The sequence below is a fragment of the Drosophila santomea genome, chromosome 2R (genome assembly GCF_016746245.2).
Source record: "Drosophila santomea strain STO CAGO 1482 chromosome 2R, Prin_Dsan_1.1, whole genome shotgun sequence".
NCBI lineage: Eukaryota > Metazoa > Arthropoda > Insecta > Diptera > Drosophilidae > Drosophila > Drosophila santomea.
The window spans coordinates 1,180,964-1,204,950 of record NC_053017.2 but is presented as its reverse complement, the minus strand read 5'-3'; the positions used below and the strand labels follow the sequence as shown (position 1 = coordinate 1,204,950).

The following is a 23,987-nucleotide window of genomic DNA, read 5'->3' as shown; positions in this document are numbered from 1 at the left end:
ATAGACGCAGCGCAAGTTTGTCGATTCATGTTGCCACGCCCACAAACCGCCCAAAACTGCCACGCCCACTTTTTTGAAAAATGTTTTGATATTTTTTCATTTTTGTATTGGTCTTGTAAATTTCTATCGATTTACCAAAAAACTTTTTGCCACGCCCACTCTAACGCCCACAAACCGCCCGAAGCTGCCACGCCCACACTTTTGAAAAATGTTTAGATATTTTTTCATTTTTGTATTAGTCTTGTAAATTTCTATCGATTTGCCAAAAAACTTTTTGCCACGCCCACTCTAACGCCCAAAAACAGCCAAAAACTGTCAGTGTTAAAGACTCTCCTTCCCACTTCTACTAGCTGAGTAACGGGTATCAAATAGTCGGGGAATTCGACAATAGCGTTCTTCTTGTTTTATTATGGGACCAAGTGCGGTGTCGTAAGATTGTGTTAATGTGTGCTAAACTTTGGCTTTTGCCAATTGAATTCGTTCTTCCAATGGTAAAATATTTTCCTTCACGTATAAATCCTAGTGGATCTTAGTGCCCAGTTTTCATATGTTTTTATGGGCCGTATATTGGTAGAGCATATCCTAATTTAGATAGATATAATTTAGATATGCAAAGACTTTTTACAATTTGGACTAAAGTGTATGAATGAGAATTATACTTATAGTTTCACAAACATTTACTGACATTTAATGATTTAGACAGCGAGTACTTCAGACTCTATGTGAGTTCCAATTGTGTCAGGAATTTATGGAAAGACCTAGCAGCTTTGTTTCTCTTATATTTTTTATTTCGTAGAAACTACCAATGTGCAATTGGTTACACTTCCTTAAGAATAAAGTAGTCCCAGATCTGCAGCCCCAGTTACTAATCTCTGCAAACCAAAAGTCTAAGTTCGACGTTATTTGTTTGCCTTTTTTATGTCAATTATTATGTTAAGATCGTCTGTGTATTCTGTAAATTTGACCATTTTATGATTTCTAATTATGTCCGCTACTCCGTTGAATGCTATCAGGATCAAGACTACTGGTGACGGTGATTCTTGTGGAATGCCGTTGTGTAGATCATATAATGTTGTGCGGGTCGTTGAGTTGAGTTGTTGCGACAAACCACCATAGTCCTTTACCCAATATCTTATTATTTAAAATACAGGGGTTAAGTGAATGGGTCGGCATAAATCAAGAGATGACCGTGTTTGTGGATTGGGATCATGGTGATAATCTTATAAGTGTGGGGAATTTGAGATCTCAAGATACTATCGAAGAGGCTGATAAGTCTTGTTTTGAAATTATTTGAGGTGGGCTTTATTATTGTGTTATTTATTTTGTCGTAGCCCGGTGTGTTTTCTATTAAGCTGTTAAGAGCAGATATGAATTCTAATTGGTTTAGAGCGTGTTCCAGGATCTCTGCATTTTTATGTGGTAAATCATATTCGGCAAACCTTCGCGCATCATTATACCCGTTACTCGTAAAGTAAAAGGGTATACTAGATTCGTTGAAAAGTATGTAACAGGCAGAAGGAAGCGTTTCCGATCATATAAAGTATATATATTCTTGATCAGGATCAATAGCCGAGTCGATTTGGCCATGTCCGTCTGTCCGTCCGTATGAACGCTGAGATCTCAGGAACTACAAAAGCTAGAAAGTTTAGATTGGGCATACAGACAACAGAGACATAGACGCAGCGCAAGTTTGTCGATTCACATTGCCACGCCCAATCTAACGCCCACAAACCGCCAAAAACTGCCACGCCCACACTTTTGAAAAATGTTTTGATATTTTTTCATTTTCGTATTAGTCTTGTAAATTTCTATCGATTTGCCAAAAAACTTTTTGCCACGACCACTCTTACGCCCACAAACCGCCTAAAACTGTCAGTGTTGAAGGCTCTCCTTTGCACTTCCACTAGCTGAGTAACGGGTATTAGAAAGTCGGGGAACTCGACTACAGCGTTCTCTCTTGAGTCGAAGGAAGATTAGAAGACGTTCCATATAAGGCCAACCATCAGATCTTGCTTCCATACAACGGCACAGTTTCGCCATAGGCACTAGCATATTTTTTTTTAATTACTTCAAATTCTGAAAAAACAAGAGAGAACGCTATAGTCGAGTTCCCCGACTGTCTGATACCCGTTTCTCAGCTAGTAGAAGTGCGAAGGAGAGTCTTCAACACTGACAGTTTTTGGCGGTTTGTGGGCGTAAGAGTGGTCGTGGCAAAAAGTTTTTTGGCAAATCGATAGAAATTTACAAGACTAATACAAAAATGAAAAAATATCTAAACATTTTTCAAAAGTGTGGGCGTGGCAGCTTCGGGCGGTTTGTTGGCGTTAGAGTGGGCGTGGCAACATGAATCGACAAACTTGCGCTGCGTCTATGTCTTTGGAGTCTGTATGCATAATCTAAACTTTCTAGCTTTTGTAGTTCCTGAGATCTCAGCGTTCATACGGACGGACAGACAGACAGACGGACGGACAGACGGACATGGCCAGATCGACTCGACTATTGATCCTGATCAAGAATATATATACTTTATATGGTCGGAAACGCTTCCTTCTGCCTGTTACATACTTTTCAACGAATCTAGTATACCCTTTTACTCTACGAGTAACGGGTATAATTATATGAAGGCCTCTATGAGCCAAAGTCCTTTGTATTTTAGATTAACTGCTTTAAAGATCATGGTAATCTAATTACTTCTTTTCTCTCCTCTACCCGATTTTAAATTGTTTTGGGTAACTTCAACCTAACTTCCATTTCCTGGATGTCATAACCTGACTCAAATCTTATAGGTGAGCAAGTAGATAGTCTTATTGATCATTCTCTGAGATTTTTGATTTAAATTCAGAACTTTTCCAATATATTCTTGGATTTTCTTTTAGCCATTAACAAAGTCCCACATTCTCTTGCAAGCGGACTTAAACAATATGCAACCATGGTGCATTGAAAAATTTTTTTTACACTTCCGGCTTGTTTTTTTAAAGGTGAAAAACGAATTTTGTAATCCACAATCAATTGTATTGTAAAATGTATTTTATCCAATATTTTAAAGCACCTTTCCTTTCATACCCCCATTTGACGTAAGTCTAAAGGTTATTCTTTTAAATATATATGATTTGTACATTTACATATATACCAATGTATCGTATTCACTAGTAAAGAGTTTTTTGTTTTGAGGTATAGAATTTTAAGTTGGCATTACGGTTCAAGATGGTGATAGATTTAACAGCTGTCAAGTGATTTATTCTCAGTTTGGTTTGTCAATTTATCATGAATAGAATTACGCCTGAACAACGCTTGCAAATAGTTCAATTTTATTTCGAAAATAATGGAGACTTCAACAGTGGCAGTTTTTGGCGAATTGTGGGCGTAAAAGTGGGCGTGGTAAAAAGTTTTTAGCAAATCGGGACAAATTTACATGACTAACAAAAATGTGAAAAAAATCAAAACATTTTTAAAAAGTGTGGACGTGGCAGTTGTGGGCGTTAGAGTGGGCGTAGCATGGGTCAAGAAATGTCTCTGCAGTCTGCAACTTTAATCTCAACTTACTAGCTTTTATAGTTTTTAAGATCTCGACGTTCATAAGGACAGACAGACAGTTAGACAGACAGACAGTCAGACAGACAGACGGACGGACGGACTCGCTCAAGAATGTATATATAAATTTATAAATGGTCAAAACCGATTCCTTCTGCCTGTTACATACTTTTCAACGAATCTAGTATACCTTTTTACTCTACGAGTAACGGGAGAATTTTATGATTCTATTAGTAGGTTTTATTTGTAGTTATACCCGTTACTCGTAGAGTAAAAGGGTATACTAGATTCGTTGAAAAGTATGTAACAGGCAGAAGGAAGCGTTTCCGACCATATAAAGTATATATATTCTTGATCAGGATCAATAGCCGAGTCGATCTGGCCATGTCCGTCTGTCCGTCCGTCTGTCCGTCCGTCTGTCCGTCTGTCCGTCCGTATGAACGTCGAGATCTCAGGAACTACAAAAGCTAGAAAGTTGAGATTAAGCATACAGACTCCAGAGACATAGAAGCAGCGCAAGTTTGTCGATTCATGTTGCCACGCCCACTCTAACGCCCACAAACCGCCCAAAACTACCACGCCCACACTTTTGAAAAATGTTTTGATATTTTTTCATTTTTGTATTAGTCTTGTAATTTCTATCGATTTACCAAAAAACTTTTTGCCACGCCAACTCTAACGCCCTCAAACCGCCCAAAGCTGCTACGCCCACACTTTTGAAAAATGTTTTGATATTTTTTCATTTTTATATTGGTCTTGTAAATTTCTATCTATTTGCCAAAAAACTTTCTGCCACGCCCACTATAACGCCTACAAACCGCCAAAAACTGGGTTTAAGACTCTCCTTCTCCCTTCCACTAGCTGAGTAACGGGTATCAGATAGTCGGGGAACTCGACTTTAGCGTTCTCTCTTGTTTTATATTTAAAATTACTTACTATCTTAAATATATGTAAAAACTGTTTCCGAAAACGAATAGTTATTTTTTATATATTTTTATACCCATTACTTGTAGAAGGTTACAGGTAGAAGAAATCTATTCCGACCCCATATACAGTATATTTATATATTCTCAAGCAGCATTAATACCCCATTCGATCTGACCATGTTCGTCTTCTGTCCGTCTAAACGTTTCCTGTCCGTGCAAAAAACTAAATACTAAGCATTCAGATTCCATAGACGCAATGTGGTTTCCTGATATTGCCAGGCCCACAAACCACACAAAACTGCCGACACTTCTGGAAAATGTTTTAATATTTTTATACCCGTTACTCGTAGAGTAAAAGGGTATACTAGAGTTGTTGAAAAGTATGTAACAGGCAGAAGGAAGCGTTTCCGACCATATAAAGTATATATATTCTTGATCAGGATCAATAGTCGAGTCGATCTGGCCATGTCCGTCTGTCCGTATGAACGTCGAGATCTCATAAACTACAAAAACTAAAAAGTTGAGATTAAGCATTTGAGGAGTTAAAACTCCGCACAAATGCAGATGGTGATCGCATTAGGAGGGCCTGCCGTTGCCAGTTATGCAACAAGTCAACGCGCAGTAACGGCAGTGCGAAACCGAGGAGAAAGAGAGTTTGGAGACTCTGAACATGGGAAAAGAGATTTTGGAGACTGTGAAACTGGAGAAAGAGTTTGGAGGCTCTGAACATGAGAAAAGAGAGTTTGGAAACTCTGAGCCTGAAAAAAAGAGTATTTCGAGAGAGTTTGTGGTGTAGACCTTGTCGACTGTGTCGGAGACCACGTACTTGAACCCGGCGATAGCCTGGTGTGTCCGTGCGATACGAGCAGGCGTGGTACCGCGCCACCAGTCCGAGCAGACGTAGGGTTGGCGTTGCTGTTCCCCAAGGCGTTTGCCTTGGGGATCGCAAACGTTAGCTGCCGTCAGTCTTGCATACGACGACAATTCTCAGCCCAAGTGACGAGCGCCCAACGACGGTCCGAGCCACTCAGGACTACGAGAGCTGCGAGACAGCAGAACAAGGCCGCTGGACAGACCATCCAGCACTACGACGCGAGAGCAGAGACGTCCGGATAATCATATCGCATTGTAAAGCTGAGTACGAATAAATACCCAAGAAACAAAAACTGCAAGTGTCATCACTGGTAACAGGGTGATCACGTTTATTGGTCTGCTCGCTACGGAATACGTGCGGCTAGCTCAGTAGATTCTGTAGCGAGCAGACCAAAAAAATTAGTTTGTTACAAGCATACAGACTCCAGAGAAATACACGCAGCGCAAGTTTGTCGATTGATTTTGCCAACTTTCTAGCTTTTGTAGTTCCTGAGATCTCGACGTTCATACGGACGGAAAGACGAAGAGGCGGACTGACGAACGGACGGACAGACGGACTTGGCCAGATCGACTAGGCTATTGATCCTGATCAAGAATATACATATATACTTTATATGGTCGGAAACGCTTCCTTCTGCCTGTTACATACTTTTCAACGAATCTAGTATACCTTTTTACTCTACGAGTAACGGGTATAAATACCGGTTCTCAGTCTATCCTTGCTGAAGAATTATGTGCTCGGTAAAATTTTACCGTGCCTAATGCTCAGTGTTACAAAAACTATTTAAACTGTTGTAAGTTCGAGTTCTCGCGAGTTCCGAAACAGTTTTTTAATTTCGTTAACGCTAAGTGCAAAACAAGTTTTTACTCTTCCTCTCTTAATTTGAAAACACTACGGTAACTTCGGATAAGGCAATAACCGATATATTTCCCAATTTTCTTCAAACAACATATTCTACATAATCTCATTCCAAACAGCCTTACGCGGTATCCAAGTCAAATTTTATATTTTTTCCCACTTAAAACAAAAGCACACTACTTTTCGATCTTGCGTGTTAAGCCTCTCTATTTGCCAGAATCGACTGAATTCCTGACTGTGTGCCTACGTTCTGGGGGAAGCCTTGTGAAAGCCTCTACTGAAACTGCATGCCTAATATCTGGAATCTTTACAGTTCCCCCATATATGGTAGGAGTCTTTTGTGATCCCATCAAAAAAAGGGACAATTTGGATGCAAGCAACTACAGATAAATCACTAAATGGTTGGCTATCACTAAGCTTTTTAACCTTTTTAGGTCAATCATAGCACCTCATGAGTACGGTTTTATTAAACGCAAATCAACAACCACTAACTTCCGTCCTAATACAAGGCTTCCAAAAAAATTTTCAAACAGATGTCATCTACACTCATCTACACATTTGACTCTGTTAATTATTAAATTTTGCCTAATAAACTTAATTTATTGGGTTTCACTGTTAAACTCTAAATTGGATTTTGGGTTATGTGAACGACGGTCGTCTTTAAATATTATCTTTCTGGTATTCTCGGAGTCACATCTGGCGTCCAACAAGGGAGTCTCCATCGTCCTTTCCTTTATACATTATTTATTATGACTTGCCCTTAACAATAAAGTATTCACGTGTACTTATATTCACGTGTACGATGTTAAATTATGCCTGCAGTATAAGAATATTTTTTGCCATTCCGACTTACAACCCGATTAGGAGAGCAAAAAAATATGGTGCCGTGATAACATACTAAACTTAAATGGCTCCAAGTGTAAGGATATGACCTTTTTTCTGGACCTTATACATAAATTTTTGAAATCATATTTCATCCTTTGTCAATAAAGCCTAGGGTGGGCTTGGTTTTAAAGGAAGGTCAAAGAAATTTGACGACCTTTAAAATATTTTAACTTAAACCTTATTTAATTGGCTATTCCGTCCGATTCTTAAGTATAGATCACCTGTTTGGATTCCGCAATATGGAGTAAATTATTAAAACAATTCAAAATATTGCCTTGCCGAGCTAACTGTAGAACGATGCTTGGAACAGTCTATATTTGTAATGTTTTTCGTATTGAAGTTAAAAGTCCCGACTTCGTTAATAATCTGAACCTCTATGTTCCATGCAGATTCACTACAAATTACGTACCCCTAATACTAAATCTTTGTAAATATAACTATGAGTTGTATTCAGAGCGTTACGTACACCGTTTTTTTAAGATCATCAAACTTTGAAGATTCACAACCAAATTAAAAAGCACGGGAAGGAGACAGACGGAACGCGACAAAGAAAATGCAATTCGACAATAAAAGAAAATCTGATGACCAGTTCAGCGGCCGCACTAGGTCGCAGAAAAAAAAACTTACTCCAGTTACGGGCACAGTTAAGGGGGTATTGACTCCGATGGATGGAGAAGACCGGAGTAGCTTAGAAAAAGCTCTACGGCTGCGCCACTCGGTCGGTTGGGTGGAAGGTGAGACAGCGGCTTCCAGGCGTTAAAAAAAGACTGCACTCTCTCACTTTTGAAAATGTTTTGATATTCTTCAATTTGGTATTACTTTTCGATTGGCCAAAAAAAACTGTTTGCCTTTCCCACTCTAATAACCACAAATCGCCCAAAGCTCCCCCCCCACAGTTTTAAAAATTTGTGGAAATCCCTTTGCTAGAAAACAATAAAACTGTTCAAAGGCGATAAGGGATAAAATTCATCAAATGTTAGAAACAAAGGTAACAAGACATATGTAGTAGGTAGCTAGTAGAAGAAGTATCAGCCCAGATGGATCGATTACGAAGCGGAAAATATTTTTCCATCTTAAACATGGCCAGCGGTTTTTATGAGAGAGAACAGCATTTGTGAATTTCTAGCAATGTCAGTTGGATTAAAGAAAGCGTCATCTGTTTTTCAGAGTGCCATGGGGAATAGTAAGCTTACAAGAGATTAGAGAAGGTGCTGAGCGTTTATCGCTGTTAAGTTTCGTCCAATGTAAAACCGACTTCTGCGCACAGAGATAGAATACTTGGGGTTTGTCTTAAAGGTGGATGAACTGCAGTCCAACCACCGTATAATCCAAACATTATATTAACTTCCGAGACCAGCTTCAATCAAACAGATCAGACAGCTTATTGGATTGGCGGAGTTTATTGCCATCAAGCACTTTCGCCATTATTTAACTGGTAGAAAGTTTACTGTGTATACGACTGTAAATACTTCAGGGCGAGTCGGGACAAGGCGGTATTGAACAGCAGCGCTGTTTCTGAGCGAATTAAATAGTGACGAAATGCAGAAAGATCTAGCGAAATCGTATGAGATTATAAAAAAGGTTTGTTGCATCACATCATTCAAATGACCGAATCATGCTAGACGCGATGTTTTCGTATATCAATATGCCAGAAAAATTTTAAATTTTCTCTTTTGCACTTTCACTACCTGAGTAACGGGTATCTGATGGTCTCTCTTGTTATACCCGTTACTCGTTTTTAATTTTATTTGTTAGTCTTGTAAATATCTATCGAAATGCAAAACAAATATAGCCACGCCTATTTTAACGCAACACGCCTACACCCACAAGACACCCATAACCCCCCAGATCACACTTTTAGAGTTTGTATAAATTGTATTATTTTGTTACGTCGTCATAATAGGGCCCATGTCCTGGAAAAGAACTTGATTCGAGGGAGAGGCAACCTACGTTCAGCCACCAGGTAGCCAGCGTAAGGTCGTCGTATTCCGGTCGTGGCCGTTAGTCAGTCATCAGTCCTCACTGTCCCAAAAGCCGAGCTTTAGCTTGATCGTAAAATGTCATCGAATATATTAACATATCGCAAATTGAATACCGTAATGGGAAATATTCTAATGTAAAAGAATGTGTGAAACTTATTTTAGTATATACGTACAAATAATCGGCCATTGCTATAAAGTGTGCTATATATGTATATATTATCATATTACGGCAATACCAAATAACAGATTTTTCATAGCGGCAATCAACGAAAAATAATATAGAATCAAAGTCTTAGAACTTTAAAATTGTCAATTTTTTTTTTTATTTTTGCATCAGTAATAAAATAACCTATTATAATAGAAACCTGCACACTCAACTGATGGGAGACAAGATCTACATTTTGTATGTTAATCACCTATTTGAAAAAAAAGAGCGTACTTTTGTATGCGGATGTAATCTGCCTAGAACCCAAGTCTGGCAGCTTTATCTAACTCTTTCACACGACGGGGTTGTCCACAACGCGTATACTCTGACATCAGCCTCAAAAGATTTACGTCGTACTTCCACAAGCCTTTTGCCGGTAAATTTCATCAATGTCCTAGGGCCCTGCTGACCTCAAAGTTCAAACCCCCCAGCAATTCTTATTTGGCGGGCCTTTCCTCTTTATTTCCACAATTAACCGTTGGCCGCTCCTCTACATCAACACTTTTGCTTGCCCTGGAATGAAAATTATCTGTTATGTAAAAGGAAAAAATGGCACTTTATTACTTTCTTACGCAAATTAAATGGTGGACATGGTGGTTAACAAGGAACATAACTTACCACCCATTGAGCCTTAAGCGGATCCAACATGTATACAGGCAAAGATCCGAGTGGCAGATGTCCTCACCACACGCTACGCCATCCGAAGACCAATTATGAAGACGATTCGTGATCCTTTTTCGAATCGATAAACTGTTCGAATCGATACGTCCGTTCTATGCAAACTAGTATCTTAATGTATATAACTACTTACAAAAAACTTCCCCAAAAGTCTTTTTTATTTTCAGAATTGCCAAGTCGGACCACGCCATTAGAATAATCGGAAAGAAAATCAATTAATCAATAGTCAGTCATTCTTTTTGTGTTCCAATTCGGAATGCACCAATTTTTTAAAATATAAATTTTTGCTTTTAGTGTAATTAAAGCGAAAGACTATAGCCTAAAGCTATCACAGCAACAGTCAAAAACAAGGGAGAACGCTACAGTCGAGTTCCCCGACTATCTGATACCCGTTACTCAGCTAGTGGCAGTGCGAAGGAGAGTCTTCAACACTGACAGTTTTTGCAGGTTCGTGAGCGTGGCAAAAAGTTTTTTGGCAAATTGATAGATATTTACAAGACTAATACAAAAATGAAAAAATATCAAAACATTTTTCAAAAGTGTGGGAGTGGCAGCTTTGGATGGTTTGTGGACGTTAGAGTGGGCGTGGCAAAAAGTTTTTTGGCAAGTCGATAGAAATTTACAACACCAATACAAAAATGAAAAAATATTAAAACATTTTTCAAAAGTGTGGGCGTGGCAGTTTTGGGCGGTTTGTGGGCGTTAGAGTGGGCGTGGAAACCTGAATCAACAAATGTCTCTGGAGTCTGTATACTTAGTCTCAACTTTCTAGCTTTTGTAGTTCTTGAAATCTCAACGTTCATACGGACGGACAGACAGACGGGCATGGCCTTATCTGCCTTATCTGCCTTCTGCCTGTTACATACTTTTCAACGAAGTTAGAAAGTTACGATTTATCATACGAACTCCAGAGACATAGATGCAGCGCAAGTGTGTCAATTTACCTTGCCACGCCCACAAACCGCCCAAAACTGCCACGCCCACACTTTTGAAAAAAGTTTTGATATTTTTTCACATTTTTGTTAGTCTGGTAAAATTTTCTCGATTTGCTAAAATGAAAAATTGTCAAGACATTTTTAAAAGTATGGACGTACCAGTTTTGGGCGTGGCAACATGAATTGATGAACTTGCGCTGCGTCTATGTCACTGGAGTCTGCATTGAAAATAAATCATAGTTGAATTGTTTCTCTTCTACGAGTAACTGGTATAATAAATTGGTTTACGAATAAGAACATTTAATGAGCAAAAACTAACAATTAAATATGAACGTCGAGATCTCAGGAACTATTAAACTACATAGACGCAGCGCAAGTTTATCAATTCATGTTGCCACGCCCAAAACTGCTACGGCCACACTCTTGAAAAATGTTTTGATAATTTTTCATTTTTAGTATTAGTCTTGAAATTTCTATCGGTATGCAAAAAATTTGTTTGCCACGCCCACTCTAACGCCTACAAAACGTCTTAAACTGCCACGCCACGTCTTGAAAAATATGTTGAAACTGTTTCATTTTCCTATTTGTCTTTACTATTCCTATTGGTATGCCAAATATTATTTTTCCACTACAAAATTTTTTTTTATTTTTCTGAACAGTTTTTATTTAACTATTTATTTTAGTTATATGCAATGGTCTGAACACGTAAAGGAAGTTTAATTCCCACGGACCTTTTTTTTCTGAGAAATGCCAGGGCATTGTTTGGACTAAATATATAATCTTGTGGTACACCGTTCATGTTCGTATAGTAAACTATCTGGGACAGATTTTTACCTTTTGAAACCGAACTGGTTGCTGTTAGAACAGCTTGTTGTGGTGGCTACCACAATATTTTGCAAGGCATGCGCAGTTAGAAAGGACACGGCTCATTGTGGAATGTGGGATCTTATGATATTATTAAAGTTTTTGATGTTTCAGAATTTAAAGTGTGTTCTATGTTTTCTTTGACAGTTTCTATGTCTTTTTGAAACCTTTTAGATAGTTCAGAAGGGACTTATTGGGATAATTTAATAATTTAAAATTTTGTTTTGAGGGATAGACATAAAAACATTTGGTGATAAAATTCTTCAATGAGAGCTCGACAAATACTACCAGTCTCATACTTTTGAAAAATGCTTTAACTATACTCATTAAAGATTAAAATGATTTCAGTCAGCAGCACACAACACAGTCATAGTAGCGTTTTTCGACCATATAAAGTTATAAATTTTGGATCAGTATAAAAAACCTAGTCGATATAAACATGTTCATCTGTATGTCCGTCCGTTTCTAAGTAAACTAGTCTCCATTAATTAATGTAGCTGCATGAAACTCTCCTAACAACCGTCTTTCAATTGCAGGTAATACACGTACATATATATATAAGTCGGACCAGGTCGGACCCGCCACTGCATCATATAGCTACAATAGAGATAATTGAACAATAAATGTACCTTTGATGTTTTTAATCAAAAAGCGTTCTCATTCGGTATACACGGGTATTTTAAAAATATTTAATTACAGTTTCCATTTAATGTTGATATCGCTGCCTCGAGAACAGTCGGAAAATAACAAAATATTCAAGAATATACATTTTGTTGTTTTTAATAATAAAGTGTTCTTATTCGATACACATCCGTTTTTATAATCGTTACTGGTAAAGTATGAATATAGCAGGTGGAATACCCCAGTATATTGTATGTTTTAAGTCAGAATCATTAGACATCTACCCGTCCGCCCGTTTGTCCGTCCGTCTGTCTGTCAGTATAGTTGAAAACTATAAAACTACGAGTATATTAAGCTGATTTTAGTTAAACCTGACATGTGAAATTACCCAACTTTCGAATATAGCAGGGCCCATTCCCTGGACATATGACATGCATTTGATCTTATCTCGATCGATCAATCAATATGCACTAATCGGAAAAGTTGAAAAATTGGCTTAGAAAGTTTTACCATAAAGCTTCCCAATATACGCTGACAATACTAATATTGTCACTAGCTCATAATCTCCAAAATAAAGTACACTGGATGTTCTAAGAATATAACCCAAGCTCTTTAACCGAGTTCGGAGGCACGTTAAGTGGGAGAATGAGGGTTAAATCCAAAAGTGTCCAAATGTGTGGGCGTGACAGTTTTATGCGGTTTGTGAGAAGAAGTGACCACACAATGTTTTTGGCATATCGTTAGAAATCAAAACATTAATTAAACATGTGGGCATAACAGTCTTTGGTGGCTTTTGGGCATGGCAATTTTTTAATATGGACATACATGAGTTGCGAGCGCGTCACATTCGCCTGCATGCTTAATCACTTTTAAGCTTTAATAGTTCTCTAGATCTCATGGTTCCCTAGTGTATAGTCAAATTGACTCGGAGGATCTGTCTATTCTGTTGCTTCGAAAATTCTTCTTCCTTCCTTTTAACTACTTTTCAACGAAACTACGATTAACGGGTATACCAAATGTACATTTTGAGCTACCTGCGCACCAGTTAGTAAAAAGCCCAAAACTAATTTCTGTCACGGTGTTAAGTTTCTGCAGCTAAACCCTTTTTAATATTTTTAAAGTGACATATTTGACATTGACTTTCTAGGCCTTATAAATTGATTGGTTCTGGAGGTCCGAGCGCTTCACGATCAATTGCTTGGGTAGTTTCAGTTGTCGTATTCCCGGTCCATATTTGAAGCAGTATAAACTATGAATTAAGCTCAATGGCAAGATTTACTGGTCCTATAGGAATTGTTGCTGCCAATTATTGATGGTATTCTATCGACATCGAAGAAAAAGCATAATTAGCGTCCACACGTTGACCCGACCCGAGTTATTTCGTATTGTCAGCGGTTCTGTGTTTACAACAAACTGTAATGGGAAAGGATAAAAGCAATTTTACATCATGAACAATGAATTATTCATTGACATACCATATTGTATCACGGAAATGCTAGAAAATTGAAATTAACAATGCAGATTATACATGATCACACATGAACACGGAAATTTAAGATTACATATATATATCTATAATGTACGTAAAACGATTGAACCGCGACAGCAATTGTATTGTCAAATATTTGTCTGCATATTGTTACTTCATTCCGAACAGCCTTACTCTCACGCGGTATCAAAGTCGAATTTAATATTCTGTCCCACTCTAAACGAAAGCTCACTGCTTTATGATCTTCAGCGAGTTAAGCCTGTCTATTCGCCAGGTCCCGACGGAATTCCTGGCTTGTGTGCTTAGCCTCTGTGCGAAAGCCTTGTGCAAGCTTCTAATGAAAGTGTTTAACTTATCTCTTGAATCTTCACAGTTCCCCATATATGGAAGGAGTCCTTTGTGCTATCTCTCTCAAAAAAAAAAAAGGTAGCAAGTCGGATGCAAGCAATTACAGAGGAATCTCCAAATTCTCTGCTATGCCTAACCTTTTTTAAACGTTATCACTTCTCATTTGCAGCACCTTTGTAGGTCAATTATATCACCATGTCAGCATGGGTTCATGAAACGCAGATCAACAACTACTAACCTTCTGGAGCTTACCTCTTTCTTAGTATAGGACTTCAAAAATAATCTTCAAACATATGTCATTTATACGGATTTTAGTAAAGCATTCGACTCTGTTAATCATTCACTTTTATTAAAAAAACTTGATTTATTAGTTTTGATCTCCTAAATTGGGTTCTAAGTTATCTGAATGGCAGGACGCAATGAGTCCTCTTTAAAAATTCTCTGCCTTGTATTCTCCGAGTCATTTGGACTTACAATCCGATCTAGTTAGTTTTTAAACCTGGTGCCGTGATAAGGTATTAAACTTAAATGGCTCTAAGTGTAAAGTTATGACTGTTTGTCGTGCCAACTCAATACAAGCGACTTACACTCTAAGTGTGTGCTTTTTGGACAGAATAACACATGTTGATGATCTTGGTGTTTATCTGGACCATAAACATAAATTTTCAGACCATATTTCGTCTATTGTCAATAAGGCCAGGGGTGTGCTTGGTTTTATAGAACGGTGGTCAAAGAAATTTGATGATCCTCACATGACCGATTCATATCTCTAGTCCGTCCGATCCTCGAGTATGGATCACTGGTTTTAAGTCCACAATACGAAGTTTACTCGGACCGAATTGAATCGGTTCAAAAGAACTTCTTACTTTTTGCCTTACGGCGCCTTAATTGCGATGCAAACCTTAGATTACCTCCTTGTTCTAGTAGACTTATGTTAATTAACTTACCCTCCTTATCTAACCAGAGAACGATGCTTAAAAAAGTCTTTATTTTCAACCTAATTCGTGGTGAAGTTGATAGTCCCGACTTCGTAGCTCAAAAAAGCTGGTCCGCAAAAATCGAATTTTTATACCCGTTACTCGTAGAGTAAAAGGGTATACTAGATTCGTTGAAAAGTATGTAACAGGCAGAAGGAAGCGTTTCCGACCATATAAAGTATATATATTCTTGATCAAGATCAATAGCCGAGTCGATCTGGCCATGTCCGTCTGTCCGTCCGTCTGTCCGTCCGTCTGTCCGTCTGTCCGTCCGTATGAACGTCGAGATCTCAGGAACTACAAAAGCTAGAAAGTTGAGATTAAGCATACAGACTCCAGAGACATAGAAGCAGCGCAAGTTTGTCGATTCATGTTGCCACGCCCACTCTAACGCCCACAAACCGCCCAAAACTACCACGCCCACACTTTTGAAAAATGTTTTGATATTTTTTCATTTTTGTATTAGTCTTGTAATTTCTATCGATTTACCAAAAAACTTTTTGCCACGCCAACTCTAACGCCCTCAAACCGCCCAAAGCTGCTACGCCCACACTTTTGAAAAATGTTTTGATATTTTTTCATTTTTATATTGGTCTTGTAAATTTCTATCTATTTGCCAAAAAACGTTCTGCCACGCCCACTATAACGCCTACAAACCGCCAAAAACTGTGTTTAAGACTCTCCTCCCTTCCACTAGCTGAGTAACGGGTATCAGATAGGCGGCGAACTCGACTATAGCGTTCTCTCTTGTTTATTTATATGCATGTGTTGGTTCTATGCAAAGACAACTCCGGTCTTTGATCGTTTTTTGGTAGTAAGAAAGAGAAAGAGAGAGTTTTTTGCCTAAATTGTAAGATTTATTTGAATTTTTTTTTTAAATAATTAGTTTTAAGAGGTGGGCAAACGAAAATATTTTTTTTAGGGTGGGCAAACAAAAAAAAAAAAAAATTTTAAAGCATTTTTAAATTTTGTTTGAAAATATTTAGTATGAGTGCTTATATTTTCTAAACTAAAAGTTTTTTCAAAATTCTAAAGGGTGGGCAAACGAAGTTATTTTGATTTAAAAAAAACAAGAGAGCACGCTATAGTCGAGTTCCCCGACTATCTGATACCCGTTACTCAGCTAGTGAAAGTGCGAGAGAGGCTCTTCAACACTGACAGTTTTTGGCGGTTTGTGGGCGTTAGAGTGGGCGTGGCAAAAAGTTTGTTGGCAAATCGATAGAAATTTACAAGACCAATACAAAAATGAAAAAATATCAAAACATTTTTCCAAAATGTGGGCGTGGCAGCTTGGGCGGTTTGTGGGCGTTAGAGTGGGCGTGGCAAAAAGTTTTTTGGCATATCGATAGAAATTTACAAGACTAATACAAAAATGAAAAAATATCTAAACATTTTTCAAAGGTGTGGGCGTGGCAGTTTTTGGCGGTTTGTGGGCGTTAGATTGGGCGTGGCAATGTGAATCGACAAACTTGCGCTGCTTCTATGTCTCTTGGGTTTGTATGCTTAATCTAAACTTTCTAGCTTTTGTAGTTCCTGAGATCTCAGCGTTCATACGGACGGACAGACAGACGGACAGACAGACGGACGGACAGACGGACATGGCCATACCGACTCGGCTTTTGATCCTGATCAAGAATATATATACTTTATATGGTCGGAAACGCTTCCTTCTGCCTGTTACATTCTTTTCAACGAATCTAGTATATTCTTAAAGCGTTTAATATTAACGTTTTTAACAAATTCTTAGATCTTCCTAGTATATATATATTTCCTCGTCCTTTACTGTCTTCTGTATCGCGTCTATCTTCCCGCGATTCGAGCCGTACGATACACGGCAGCGCCCCTCGGTAGGCTGGGCGGGAGGTGTAGAAATGGGACTCGCGCGTAAAAAAAAAAAATATATATATATATATTTAAAAATAAACAAATATTCATGCTTTAAATGAAGATGCGATCTTATAGCATATTCTTGACGATAAGGAAAGCTGTGGAGTGGAAAATTCCCGCACTTAATATCATTTCCCACGCTGCGGAGCATATAACTACTACGTTAGTCTAGATTTAGAATATTTGAATTTCATGTAAGCTATGTATATAAGCTTGGACAAAGATATACAAATTCAGTTTAAAGTATTAACTCAACGAATGTAGACGTATGCTTATTTTGCAGCCTCCTCCAGATACTGGGTGCTATAATTAATAAAAGATATAAATAGAACTCTCACATAACCAAATTTAAAACAAGAGAGAACGCTATAGTCGAGTTCCCCGACTATCTGATACCCGTTACTCAGCTGGTGGAAGTGCGAAGGAGAGTCTTAAACACTGACAGTTTTCGGCAATTCGTGGGCGTTAGGGTGGGCGTGGCAAAAGGACATGGCCAGATCGACTCGGCTATTGATCCTGATCAAGAATATATATACTTTATATGGTCGGAAACGCTTCCTTCTGCCTGTTACATACTTTTCAACGAATCTAGTATACCCTTTTACTCTACGAGTAAAGAAACTACACCAAGCACCGACTCCCCATTTAAACTGCTCGAGTTTTACAGAAGACGGGAATTTATTATAATCCGCATTCGACCAGCGCACACCAAAATAACCAGTACGCACTTTAAACACTTTTCCCCCTCAGCAATAGACGTATTCCACATGCTATGCACTTATCCTTGACATGCCACAAAATGATCTTAATCTTTTAACAAACAAAACATCGAAATTATCCTTAAATTCCTTGAAAAATTAAATTAATATATTAAATAAATAAGAAAAACAAACCCATGTGTAAGATAGTTCTAAATTTTGCGAGCTGAAGGCCATAGATGCCAGTGCCTATACATTAATAAACTTGGAAATATTGGCATTTTAATATTAGTCCTGTCCACTTTTAAAAATGGTTTAGTATTTTATATTTAATTTTTTTTATCACAAATTGTATCTATGCTCTAAAAGAATTTTGGTTAGGACATGCCCCTCCGGCTGTGCGTATAAACATCAAACGGATTCTTAAAAAGCAAACAAGTTATAACCTATCATGCAGATTCTAGAGACGTCATCGTCACGCTAACGTCCACAAATCAGGCAGATATTTCACACTCAGTCTGTTTACAAATTTGTCGGCTGTCCTGCCAATTTTTATCAATGTGCCTACACAATTGTGTTGCCAATTTCTTTAAAATAAAAATTGTCTATGCCTAATCAGTTACGATAAAATCGATCGAATTTTATGTGATCTTCATAACATCCGCTTTTCTAATTGCATATATACATATATCTCCGTCGCACTGATTTTATTTTTTATAATTTTATTTTCTTTTATTATATTCTTGTCCTGTAAAATTCTATCGAATTTACCGAAACACAAAAATAGTCTGAATGACTCCATTATGTTTTTAATATAACATATTTTAAAGGGGTACCACATTCAAAGTATTGGCCGGTTGTATCTGTAACTGATAATGAAGCGCACAAGAAAAGTGTGCGAAGATCAACACTATATATACAGGAGAACATGAAAATCTTCTGTGACTGTCTGATCATAACGAGATATACACCAATCAAAACAAAAGGGCGAGCTGGTGTGTTGTAATAGCGGGTTTTCCTAAATATACATATAGAATGACACATAAAACCCGACAGACCACTAAAAATGTGTCTAGACCAATATGTTTTAGGAGTTTTAATAGGATGTTTTGTCTGCAAAAAAAAAAATTATTTTTAAGATATTGCTGACATTAAAAAAGGAAAGAACGCTAGGTTGGACTTGCAGAAACATACATACATTTAAAAGAACAAATTGTGCATACCGAATAATATAACCTAACGATTTCCTAGGCCAGATAAGCTTAAACCAAATATTAATTTGTCAAAAAGCTGGTACCAAATTAAAGCGATTTGGGATCGACTTTATACTACCTACAATAAAAGACTTTTTGGAAAACTGAGAGACAAGCTTGTGTAGAATCGGATGCACAGCTGTTGATAGGGATCAAGAATACGAGCCCCAACCACTATTAATTCGAACAGTTTGTGTTTTTGGCAGTGTGCAATGTTCAACACACTATATTTTCAATACTATTACAGATAACTTATGCCAATGTTTTTTGTCTAAAAGAGAATTTTGTTCTCTTTACGATGACAAAAAAAAATTTCTTATACTTCCAACAACAATAACAACATGACTAATTCATTCAAACGGTAGACTTAGTAGATAAGAGAAAAATGACCACTATTAATTCGAACGCTGCGCAAGCTTATCGTTATCTTAAAAGAAGAACAAAGCAAAAAAAATTATTTCTGCGAATAATAACACAATGCAAAATATTTAGAATTACTGCAGATCAGTAAAAGTTTAGCAACGATGGTACGTGGTAAGCCTATTTGCACCGAAATCAGAGTTTTGATTAGAGATTATTTCAAATCTGGGAAGACAAATAGTGAAATGAGCAAACAATTAAATTTATCAAAATCGTCGGTGCATGGGGTGATCCAATTATTCAAGAAAACTGGGAGTATTGAAAATAATATCGCGAATAGAGGCCGAACTTCAGCAATAACACCCCGTGACAAAAGAGAACTGGCTAAAATTGTTAAGGTTCCAATCCCTAAGAAATGTGTGTAAAAAGAACAAAATTCTCTTTTAGACAAAATACATTGGCATAAGTTATCTGTAATAGTATTGAAAATATAGTGTGTTGAACATTGCACACTGCCAAAAACACATACTGTTCGAATTAATAGTGGTTGGGGCTCGTATACACACTTCATGTGGTAGCAAATGTTCCCTGGAACATTATGGAACGTCAAACTGAAAGCAAACTTGCGCTGCTTTTACATATGTCCTAAAATCTGCATGCTGAATCTCCACTTTCAAGCTTTTTTAGTTACCGAGATCACAGCACTCATACTTACGGACAGACAGACGGACACAGATCGACTTATAACATCATTGATAATATGCAAAGGTTTTAGACATACTGCAAAAACAAGTTTTTTTTAGTTTGGCGTTATCAATTACAAACCACGATATGAAATGACACCGAAGTCATATCATATTATGCATTCATACAAACACTTCAATAATATATAATATATATTTCATTCGCAATATAAATCAAAACCGGAACTGTTTTAATCAGGTTCGGTTTATAAACGAACTTACAAACTACTTCTTTCGTGTTATGCATCAATAGTATCAAACATTTTTACTGCGACCGTATTTTACTCTACTTATTAAGTATTTTTATAAGCACTATAAACTATACATCGATTAAAAAAAAAAGTAAACACTCTTATTCTTGCCTGCCATACAGACTTGTCTAACTCAGTCTGTAACGATGGCGGGTATCGCTTAAAATATGAGATTTCATTTTGAAATATGTTTGATCAGATGCCGTTTAAATATTGCGCATATCGTACAACTTTATCTGCAATTTAATTATCCTATGCTTATGATTAAATTTGAACAATAAATAGCTAATATATATATTCTTGATCAGGATCAATAGCCGAGTCGATTTGGCCATTTCCGTCTGTCCGTCCGTCTGTCCGTCTGTCTGTCCGTATGAACGTCGAGATCTCAGGAACTTCAAAAGCTAGAAAGTTGAGATTAAGCATACGGACTCCAGGGACATAGACGCAGCGCAAGTTTGTCCATTCATGCTGCCACGCCCACTCTAACGCCCACAAACCGCCCAAGGCTGCCACGCCCACACTTTTGAAAAATGTTTTTTCATTTTTGTATTAGTCTTGTAAATTTCTATCGATTTGTTAAAAAACTTTTTGCCACGCCCACTCTAACGTCCCCAAACCGCCAAAAACAGTCAGTGTGGAAGACTCTCCTTCGCACTTCCAATAGCTGAGTAACGGGTATCAGATAGTCGAGGAACTCGACTATAGCGTTCTCTCTTGTTTTTATTATTATATTGATTTCAAACATTGTTTTGTATTATTTTTATACCCTTTATTCGTAAAGCAAAAGGGTATACTAGATTCGTTAAAAAGTATGTAACAGGCAGAAAGAAGCGTGTCCGACCACATAAAGTATATTTATTCTTGATTAGGATCAATAGCCGAGTCGATCTGCCCATGTCCGTCTTTTCGTCCGTCCGTCTGTCCGTCGGTCTGTCTGTCCGTATGAACGTCGAGATCTCAGGAACTACAAAAGCCTTGATATTCAGCATGCAGACTTAGACGCAGCGCAAGTTTATCTATTTACCTTGCCACGCCCACTCCAACGCCTACAAACCTCCCCAAACCTGCAACGCCCACACTTTTGAAAAATGTTTTGATATTTTTTAATTTTTGTATTATTTTTGTAAATTTCTATCTGAGTAACGGGTATCAGATAGTCGGGGAACTCGACTATAGCGTTTTTGTCTAGTATCTAATTTGTATGTAATATAAGACTATCAGATCTATTCCATCTGTGTTTCTTTAAATAACTGTTTGTTCAAATAGCGTCGAGAATATTAAATTAAGCTGCAGAGTATTTTTGCAAATTTTGTATCTAGTTCTATTTGGAACCATTTTCAGAATTAAAACCATATATAATCATATAAAACCGCTATAGTCAAGTTCCCCGACAATTTGATACCCGCTAGAAAGCTAGTGGAAATGCGAAGGAGAAATTTTACAGCATGCATTAATAGCATTAACAGCATTTATAGTTCCTGAAATCTCGACGTTCATACGGACATGCCCAGATCGATTAGGCTATCCTGATCAAGAATATATATACTTCACATGGTCGAAACCGGTTCCTTCTGCCTAATACATACTTATTAACGAATCTCGTATACCCTTATTCTCTACGAGTAACGGGTATATTTAATGTAACATATTATTACACCCAAAACCAATATATAGGAGCCTCATGTATGATAAGATAGTATTTAGCAAACTTATGCATTGCTTCAGCAGATGCCAAATGTTTGTGTCAAGTTGCTTTTCAACTAAATTTGCAAGTAATAGGAAAAAAAAACCGATTGTGTCAACTATTACTAACAAAAAATCTGGAATCATAATATCACGGAAAAGAAGAAAGTATTTTCTTATTCGATCCACTTCTATTAAATAGGATGCCTAAGTAAATTTGGGAATGTATGGACAAATAATAATATCAAAACTATTGTATAGTGAAGCTTTGGCTTATACCCCGTGCCAAAGTGTTTAAGATTGATATAGATTATTCGTTTTTCGTTTTTTTTACTTAACTAAAAATCGTTTTCACTTCCAAATGCTACATAATTACAGATACCAGGCGATATAGAATATCATTTAAACCTAGTTTTTAAAACTTTTGGTTGATTTTTATTTTAATGGTTCTCAAAATGACAATATAAAATGTGTATAACTCTAAATAAAAACAATTTCAGCATACAAAAGTAAAATGAAATGACGTTTCTTTAAGCCCGACGCCCAATATTTTATCGAATCTTAATAAATTATCATTTCTATTCTAAAACATCTTAGCGAAGAATTATTAAAATTTTGAGATTGCATTTATTTATAATGAAATAATAATACGCTTTTTAAAAAATAGTTAGGGTATCCCCTAAAATTTTACCAAACGATTTTTTGTGTTGTATATATAAGCAAGGTTGTCTCGTCATTGCAATTTAAGGTCACCTTTGATCATTGTCGCCCTCTTCAGCATACTATGCAACAGTAAGTCAGTTAAACAATCCACTTGTCTCACGACTCATATAAGGAAAGTTTTAAAATGTTTCAGTTTCTGGTTATTTGAGTTTTATTATAGTCAAGTTCAGGGTCGAACGGATTTCAAAAGTAATTAATATAATTTGTTCACCATATTTTGTGGTTTGACAAGATAGTCAGGGAAATCTGAAATCCGAACTATGCCATAGTCGACATTGTTTTTGATATTTAACAATCAAGACAAAAACAAGCATAGAGTGCCTCTTTATCAGGTTTTTGTTCGTCCCAAATGCGAACGATATAACGAAAATGTGTATATTTCATCGAGAAAGCATGGGTCTAATTTTTTCAGTAAAACTTACGGGTAGGAACTCGATTCCGTTTGCCTTGGATTGGCTCGTTAAAAAAGCTGCTTAATATGTCTATCGGATTCATTGAACGATTTGCCTTGAGACTTTTGCGGCGCTGGATGCGTTGCAGGGCTACCTGAGCGGAACAAGACACCACAGGATCTGCGTCAGTGCTCAACCCAGATTCAGGGGCCACCGCTGACTGCCCCTGAATGCTGTTATCTAGCTCTCTTGAAATTGAACTATATCGGCGCGCAAACATTTTGCTAAACTCCTTCATATTTGCAGTTGGTTTCCTTTTTTTAAATCATATATAGAATGTTGTTTAAAATAATGGTCCACTTTACACTTTAGATTTGCTCTTCCGCCACGGCACTTAATAAACTTTTATATGCCTTTGCTGCTGGAGCTTCTTATACATTCTTTTATCAAAGTATCTCTATCCCGTATCGCGTTGTCACCCGTTCACAAGCATTGCCCGCTTATGAATGAAAGCACGGGCGACATTAAATGTTTAGTATTATCATCAAATGAGCACAATCAAAAAGAGCGTCAAAAGGAGAGGATCAGAGAGTGCCCGTACTTACAGTCTAGGGTCGCGCGGATCGACGGCTCAGCTGTTGCATTGTTTTCTGCCGGTCTTCTGATCTAGAAAAAGCCAACAATCAATAGTTATCTTAAAGCAAAACCAGTTTAAGACTCTGTTGGAAGTTCGCTGCTTGGCATGGCGATGGCAAAATACGATATCAGCTGGGTTTTGACTTATAATTTACATAAATATTGTTCTGTAATTTTATTTATCA

General features: G+C 37.3%; 1 protein-coding gene and 1 long non-coding RNA gene across 3 annotated transcripts in view; one reads left to right on the top strand and one right to left on the bottom strand.

Moving 5' to 3' along the window:
• Positions 1-23,691, bottom strand: part of LOC120444438 (scavenger receptor class B member 1) — a 193,656-nt gene extending 169,965 nt beyond the window's left edge. The window contains exon 1 of one of the 2 annotated variants that reach the window (XM_039624096.2): positions 23,197-23,691. In XM_039624096.2, coding sequence (XP_039480030.1) covers positions 23,197-23,464 — 268 coding nt within the window. In that variant the 5' untranslated portion in view covers positions 23,465-23,691. Of the gene's footprint in view, positions 1-9,879; positions 10,049-23,196 lie in introns of those variants that run through there. The other variant, XM_039624097.2, reaches the window with a different exon arrangement.
• Positions 13,850-14,532, top strand: LOC120444439. Its single transcript, XR_005615667.1, has 2 exons — positions 13,850-14,274; positions 14,366-14,532. It is a non-coding gene; the product is annotated as an uncharacterized LOC120444439 (long non-coding RNA).
• Positions 23,692-23,987: the final 296 nt, after the last annotated feature.